Genomic DNA, 8,389 nt, shown 5'->3' on the forward strand with positions numbered 1-8,389 from the left:
GAAGTCCACACCATAGAATTAGGTGGTGCAAGGACCAGAGAAGAGCTACGACCCCAACCGGGAGGAAAAACCGAGGAGATACAAATCGGTGAGGAGGAAGGAAAAAACACTTACATAGGAGCCAACCTAGGGGAAACCTTGAAACAAAGGTTGGGTGAACTCCTAAAAGCTAATTCCGACCTCTTCGCCTGGAAGGCCTCCGACATGCCCGGGATTGATCCCGAGCTCATGTCCCATAGGCTCTCGGTTTACCCAGGGTCCCGACCTGTACAGCAAAGGAGACGTAAGCTCGGCCCAGAGAGGGCCTCCATAGTGGAAGAGCAAGTACAGGCGCTCCTGGAAGCCGGCTTTATCAGAGAGGTCAAATACCCGACATGGCTAGCCAATGTAGTGCTAGTCAAAAAACAAAATGGTAAATGGAGAATGTGCGTCGACTATACCGACCTGAATAAGGCATGTCCTAAGGACCCTTATCCCCTACCGAGTATTGATACACTGGTAGACTCCAGCTCAGGGTACCAATACCTATCGTTCATGGATGCCTATTCGGGGTATAATCAAATCCCGATGCATGAACCCGACCAGGAAAAAACATCGTTCATCACACCAAAAGCCAATTACTGCTACGTGGTCATGCCATTCGGACTGAAGAATGCAGGAGCCATGTACCAAAGGCTGATGAACAAAGTGTTTTCCCCCCATCTAGGGAGCCTAATGGAGGTATACGTCGACGACATGTTAGTAAAAACCAAGCAAGAAGTCGACCTCTTAACCGACCTCTCACAAGTCTTCGACACTATAAGGTTGCATGGGATGAGACTAAATCCCGCAAAATGCGCCTTCGCAGTAGAGGCAGGAAAATTTCTAGGGTTCATGCTGACACAAAGAGGGATTGAGGCCAATCCCGACAAATGCAGGGCCATCCTAGAAATGAAAAGCCCGACTTGTTTGAGAGAGGTTCAACAGCTCAATGGCCGACTTGCAGCCCTCTCCAGATTTTTGGCAGGATCGGCACTAAAATCCCTTCCACTGTTCTCCCTATTAAGGAAGGGATGCCAGTTTGAATGGACTCCGGAATGTGAGGAGGCGTTCCAAGAGTTCAAAAAATTCTTAAGCCAACCTCCTATCTTAACCCGACCAGTACCGGGAAAAGACCTCGTCCTATACCTATCCGTCGCAAACAGAGCTGTCTCATCAGCCCTGGTCAGAGAAGACGAGGTCGGGCAACACCCGGTCTATTTCACCAGTAAGGTTCTACAAGGTCCTGAGCTAAGGTACCACAAACTAGAGAAGTTTGCCTACTCCTTAGTGATAGCCTCACGAAGGCTACGACCTTACTTCCAGGCTCACACAATAAGAGTCCGTACGAACCAGCCCATGAAGCAAATCCTTCAAAAAACGGATGTTGCAGGGAGAATGGTTCAATGGGCGATAGAGCTCTCCGAGTTCTATTTGAGATACGAAACTCGGACTGCAATTAAAGCCCAGTGCCTCGCCGACTTCATTGCAGAATGCGCAGGTGAACAAGGGGAAAAACCGACTACATGGGAACTCTATGTAGACGGATCCTCCAACAAAACAGGGAGCGGCGCAGGCATAATACTGGTAGATGGAAAAGGAACCCAGATAGAGGTTTCCTTGAAGTTTGAATTTCCGGCTTCAAACAATCAGGCAGAAGATGAAGCCTTGATTGCAGGATTAAAGTTAGCAGAAGAGGTCGGTGCCGCAAAGGTGACAATCTACAGCGACTCACAAGTGGTGACTTCCCAAATAAATGGGGAATATCAGGCAAAAGACCCCAATATGAAGAAATACTTGGAAAAAACCTTGGAACACCTAGGGCACTTTGCGGAAACCGAGGTCAAGCACATAACTCGGGATCTAAATAGCAGAGCTGACGCCCTATCCAAGTTAGCAAGTACCAAACCCGGAGGGAACAACAGAAGCCTGATTCAAGAAACCCTCCAAGAGCCCTCGGTATCAAAAGCAGAAGATGAACGAGAGGTACTTGAGGTAGTCGGCCTAAACCTCGGATGGATGAATCCCTTAGTCGAATACCTGAAATTCGACATCCTCCCCAAAGAGGAGAAGGAGGCTAAAAAGATCCGAAGGGAAGCACAACATTATACTTTGGTAAGAAATATCCTTTACAGAAGAGGGATATCAACACCATTGCTGAAGTGCGTACCGACCTCAAGAACCGCCGAGGTCTTGGAGGAAGTACATAGTGGGATCTGCGGAAACCATCTCGGAGCAAGGTCGCTGGCCAGAAAAGTAATCCGAGCAGGATTCTATTGGCCGATCTTGCAGAAAGATGCCACAGACTTTGTGAAAAAATGCCAGCCATGCCAGATGCATGCAAATTTCTACGTGGCTCCACCAGAAGAGCTCATTAGTATAACTTCCCCCTGGCCTTTCGCAAAATGGGGGATGGATCTGTTAGGTCCTTTTCCCCAAGCACCAGGGCAAGTTAAATACTTAATCGTGGGAATAGATTACTTCACAAAGTGGATAGAAGCAGAACCGTTAGCCACTATCACCGCTCAAAGAAGTCGCAGGTTCCTCTACAAAAACATCATCACAAGGTATGGAATACCTTATTCCATCACCACAGATAATGGAACCCAATTCACCGACGCCACCTTCAGAAGCCTAGTAGCCAGTATGAAAATCAAACATCAATTCACCTCGGTAGAACACCCACAAGCCAATGGGCAAGCCGAGGCAGCTAACAAGGTCATACTGGCAGGTTTGAAGAAGAGATTACAGGAAGCAAAGGGAGCTTGGGCTGAAGAGCTCCCTCAAGTGCTGTGGGCTTATAGGACAACCCCCCAATCCGCCACAGGAGAAACACCCTTCCGACTAGTATACGGCGTAGAAGCCATGATTCCTATAGAAATCAGTGAGCAAAGCCCAAGGGTAATTCTCCATGATGAGGTCGGAAATGTACAGGGGCACAAAGAGGAGCTCGACTTGCTCCCCGAAGTCCGAGAGAACGCCCAGATAAGAGAAGCGGCATTAAAGCAAAGAGTGACTACCAGATACAACAAGAAAGTCATTCGAAGAACATTTGCCGTAGATGACTTGGTCCTAATCAGAAACGACATTGGAGTCAACAAGTCAGGAGATGGAAAGCTCGCCGCAAATTGGAAAGGGCCATACAAAATCAAGGAAGTGTTAGGGAAAGGTTATTATAAAGTAACCGACCTGGATGGCACTGAGTTACCAAGGTCGTGGCATGCTTGTAATATGAAAAGGTACTACAGTTAGAAGCGAACTCTACTCCCTGATGTACTCTTTTCCCAGCTTCATGATTTTTTCCCAAAAAAGGGTTTTTTCTGGAGAGGGGTTTTTAACGAGGCATCATAGTAGAGGCTAAGGGAAAGTATGCTGTCAAGACCCTTAGTAGCAAAAAGGTACCTTCCCGATTAATAAAGATCTTTTCATTACTATGTTTCTCTTAAATATCCTCCTCTATTTTTTATAAGTCTTCCTACGAAACGCGCCGACTTAAGCTCGACAAAGCGTGAAAATCCCATGAACCGACCTAACATGGTCGTCAGGATAAAACGACGAGGTACAAGTCGGCGTAAAGAGGTTATACAAGTTGATCGTATTAAACTCGGAAACTATCCGACTCTTAAGTCGAAAGGAAATCCGAGTAACGCAAACTCGAAAGAACTCCGAGTAAAAGAAAATCGAGTTCCGAGTAGATGAAAAGCGCATCACAAAAATAACCTAAGTCATAAAAGCTCACTATAGCAAAGTTGAGTATAAAGGATAACAAAAGAGATATAAAAAGCCTGAAAAAGTTTAAAGTTTGCAGACAAGCCTTTGCACGAAAAAGGCTCAAGAAAACAATGCAAGCTAACAAAAGGTTTTTTCGAAAAGATCAAACATATTTCAAAGCAGAAAAGCATGTACACGCGCAAAGTAACTCAAACCCTTATCCAAAAAAGGGTGCACCTACTTTGATTAGAAAACCCTTATCCAAAAAAGGGCAACAAATAGATCATTTTGTTTACGGCCTCAAAAGGCCAAGAAGCAAATTGTTCACAACCACCAAGGAATAAATAGAAGTTTAAAAAAGGGGGGACCCACAGGCCGGGCCCCCATATAGCCACAAAAATAAAAAAGTCATTTCTTGGACGGAGTAGAGGAATCACCACCACCAGGAGGAACACCACCAGGACCGGGAGGAGGAGCCAAAGAGGAAGTCGGAGCAAGGGTCGAAGAACTCGGAGCATCTTTAGAATGAGGAGGAGACTCTATAATCCTCTGCCACCGAGTCTTTAGGTCTGACTCGGAAAGGACCTCGGGAGCAGGAGGATCAACAATGGCGCCATTAATCACCACTTTGTCAGGATGTAGTGGAGAAAGATCCAAGTCGGGGGCTATAACCCTGACCTGCTCTAGGAAAATTCTCCAAGACTCCTCGGCGCCATCAGCGATAGAGTCCTCCAAGTCAGCATAAGCATTCCGAGAGTTCATCAAATCCTTCTTCACCTCCACCATATCTTTAAATAGGCTTTGGTAACTCTCCTGGGCTGCCTTCCTTAGATTTACTTCCATAGTACATTGGGCTCGCAGCTGGCTCTCCTTCCCCCGAAGGTCATCTCTCTCCTTCCTCAACTTATCCCTCTCCTCCTTCAACTCCTCTTGATGCTTTTCAAACAAAAGAAGCCTCTCCTCCAGCTCCGCAACCTTTGAGGTAGTCCCCAAGGAGCTGAGGGGAGTCTTCTCGAAGATATCCAAAAGTTTGCCACAAACTCCTGCCGCCCTAAAGCTCTCCTCGGCCAGAGCGGTAAGGTGGTTCCGAACAGAAGCATCATCCATACTTATAAGAGGATAGATGTTCTTTCGGACGAATGCTTGAGCATCCGCCTTAACACCACCTTCCCAAGAAGGGCCAGACTCTGAAGTCTTGCGCTTCTTCTTCTCCGGCTCGGAGAACAATTGGGCAGAAGGGAGTGGTCGAGCCAAACTTGAGGAGGAGATGATAATAGGTTGAGAGGGAGTACCAACATTTCTGGGAGGAGGAGGAGGAGGAGGAGGAGAGACGACCGCCTTGCCACCCCCGGACCTAGTCCGGGACTTTGCCTTAGCTTCCTGGACCCTTTGGTAAGCCTCCTGAGCATTTTTTTTTGCCATATCTACAAAAGAAACAATCAAGTCACAAGTCGGTAAAAGACAAGTCGGCAAAAAAGAAGTCGGTGAAATACAACTCGGAAATAGGAAATGCATGCGCTACCTATGCAAGATTGAACAAAAGTCGACGTCCCCTGAAGGATTTTTCTCGTATCTAAGTATGGGGCCTTCCCCCATGCTTCTCGGAAAAATCCCACAATGGCCGCCTCCACCTCGTCTAGGTCATCTAGACCAATCTTTTCACAAGGGGTGGCCGGCAGCCAGTAAAGGGGAAAACGAGGGGAGGAATGCTCGTCCAGAAAAAAGGGGTGGTGACCCTCTACAGCTTGAACCTGGAAGAAGAAGTTTTTGAAGTCGTGGAAGGATTCGTCAAAAAGGGTGAAAATCCTCCGACCTTGAATGGCTCGGAAGGATACCCATTGTTGTTTGTTATTTAGCCCACTAAAGGGCTTAGTCATATGGAAAAGATAAAAGAAGATTCTCAAGAAAGTCGGGAAGTCCAGAGCGTGGCTTATAAACTGGTAAATCTTCAAGAAACCCCAGGAATTGGGATGGAGTTGAGTAGGGGCAACCTTACAGTGGTGCAAAACGGATATCTCAAAATCTGAGAAAGGAAGAAAAACACCCAAACGGGTGATCATGCATTCATACATAAAGAAAACGTGAGGGGCCGCCTCATCAACTCTCCCAAAACAGACCCGGTCTTCAGGACCCGGGATTATCAGTTCATATTTGGGCTCGTCCTCATCCGAAGTACAGAGCCTATGATGAGTACGAAGGTGGGTGATGAACTCAGTGTCAACCAACGGTTCCTCCCCAAGGACCGTATCGTCAACCCACTGAGAAAGAACGTCTACAGAAGCCATTTTTTATATAAAGAAGAAAGTGGCAGAAAACCTACAAAAAGGAAAAAGAAAAAAGAAAATCAAAAAATACGGCCACTAAAGAAGAGAGATTCGAAACTAGAATCTACAGGTCAACCTATCTACTCGCAAAACAAAAATGCAAACATAAAGCATGACATGGAAAAAGAAAAACTAACCTTTATCCAAAAATGGAGGTTGGTGAAGGGCAGAAGTCTTCGAACGCAAGAATGCAATACGAACAAGATAAAGAGAAAGTTTGAAAGATTGCAGAAACGGAAAAAGGAAAGAGAGGGAAAGTATTTATAAAAAAGGCTAAGGGGCATAATGGTAAAAAGCGAAGCAGTCATTAATGAGACTGCACCGTTACCAAAGCCCTCAATCCCTAAATGATCCCTCAACGGACACGACGCTTGAATTGACGCAACTGTCAGAAACCAAAAGTCGCGAAAATCACGTCGGTTCCCAAGATCCGTGTTCTTTCAAACAAGTCGACTACGCACCCGAGTTGAATACTTGAACCCAAACTTTAAAGAAAATTTGGGCTCAAGTAGGGGCACTGTTCATACCCTGGCCCAATACAAAGGCCCAGGTCCAATCAAAAGGCCTAATCTAAAGGATTAGAGCCTAGCTAAGTACCGGCCTTCACATAAGAAGTCGGTATCAACCACGACTTGGTCAGAAGAGGTCGGATGCGAGATTAGCTGGCAGATAAACACTCATTCAAATGAGTAACCGCCCCTAAAATCTCTCTAACCGCCTCATAAAGCCATATCTTAACCTCCCCAAGATAATAGGGACGGTTACCACCCTAAAGATATGGCACTACACCAACGGTGGTTATTGGCTCGCCTCTATAAATACCCTGACACCCCTTCAGGTATCTCTAAGTCCAATACTCTCTAAGACCTGCTTACACTCTTGCTAACTTAGGCATCGGAGTGTCTTTGCAGGTACCACCCCCCATTCCCTCGCGAGCACAAGTCGGACGGAGCCTCCCGAGTTGCGGACCTACCCGGAGTTCTCCTCCATCACACACTTGGGCCGCCAAACGCCATCCTCAGCATTAATCTCCGGTTACCTACCGTAACAATTATATAACCGGAAATATTGATAGGTTCTTTTGGTTTTACAGGAGTTAGCAATCAAATTAATTATTTCTCGAATAATAAATGTATAATTAAATTATCATGAAAAAATAATTAAATAATGAAAAAAATGTTACTACATGTATAATATATACTCTACTTAGTAGCAAAGTTTATTAGCTACCTTGTAGCTTAATACTATATATGTTAACATCGTCCAATCATATATGTTGCCGAAATGTTAAGAGAATTTTATTTTAATGATAATAACAATATATAAAAACGTTCACATTCGCCATATATACATTGAATTTGAACTCTATAAGATATTACGTAATCATATATATGAAAAAAAAACTATATATATTTGGAAGTTATGTTGGTTGCAGGCATGTGAGTCACATATATATGCAGGCAGCAATCATTGATTTTGATTGGGGAGGTAGTATAGTAGAAGAAGGAGAAGAAGAATAAAATAATTATACATGCTACATATTCAAGTAATATATTTTCCTTTCGGCCAAATCAAATAATAACAAAGCTAAGTGCCAAAGTATCAATAATATATTAGCTAATTAATATATATAGTGATTTTAGTTTGAAATAATATACATAGATGATTACAACATACTACTCTTCGTCTTATATGTTGTTATTTATTTTTGTGTAGATATGTAAGCTACATACATTATTTCTACCTCGAATAATTAATTAAGGAATAATAATAGAAGATCAATAAGGTAGTAATTGAGAGATAGAAATTTAATTAAATCTTAATATTGTGTTTGATCTAAGATGTATAGAATTGAATTATGTCTTAGTATTTTATTTGATTTAAAAATCTTCACTACTCTTTCTCAAATTAAATACAATAATATTAATGTATGCACATAGGAAATACAAAGTTGTGGGAATGAATAATAACTAATTAATAGTGAATCAACCACAATAATTAGGTAGATAGCTAATTAATTAAGTAAGCTAGTTGTTGGTGATTCGAGAAGTGAGATCAAGGAAATGATCAACAGGACAAGGAATAAGAAGATGATGATTTCCCATTGGTTGGTGAAAGCCAAATTCATCCTCAGCACGTTTCAACAAAGCTTGGAACATTGGCTGCTTCAAGAAGGAAATAGGAACCACAAACCGCTTCATGTTGTTATCTTCATCTCCCACATACACCGCAAAGTGCCCTTTTGGCACATCAATTTTGTTTGCATGATGAGACCTCAATCTTAGAATTTGCTTTGCATGTTGGATCATCGTCTCTGGAATCACACGAACACCCAT

The 8,389-nt window shown here is 43.8% G+C and overlaps 1 protein-coding gene across 1 annotated transcript; it reads right to left on the reverse strand.

Moving 5' to 3' along the window:
- Positions 1 to 8,080: 8,080 nt before the first annotated feature.
- LOC112769397 (auxin-responsive protein SAUR21-like) lies at positions 8,081 to 8,389 on the reverse strand. The gene has a single exon (XM_025813913.2). It carries the CDS (start codon positions 8,387 to 8,389, stop codon positions 8,081 to 8,083), a length of 309 nt encoding a protein of 102 aa, XP_025669698.1.

This window comes from Arachis hypogaea, chromosome 3, assembly GCF_003086295.3.
Source record: "Arachis hypogaea cultivar Tifrunner chromosome 3, arahy.Tifrunner.gnm2.J5K5, whole genome shotgun sequence".
Lineage (NCBI taxonomy): Eukaryota > Viridiplantae > Streptophyta > Magnoliopsida > Fabales > Fabaceae > Arachis > Arachis hypogaea.

What these genes read in the sequence shown, in the direction of transcription:
- LOC112769397 (XM_025813913.2), bottom strand. Translation starts at nt 8,389, where the DNA reads ATGGGTGTTCGTGTGATTCCAGAGACGATGATCCAACATGCAAAGCAA.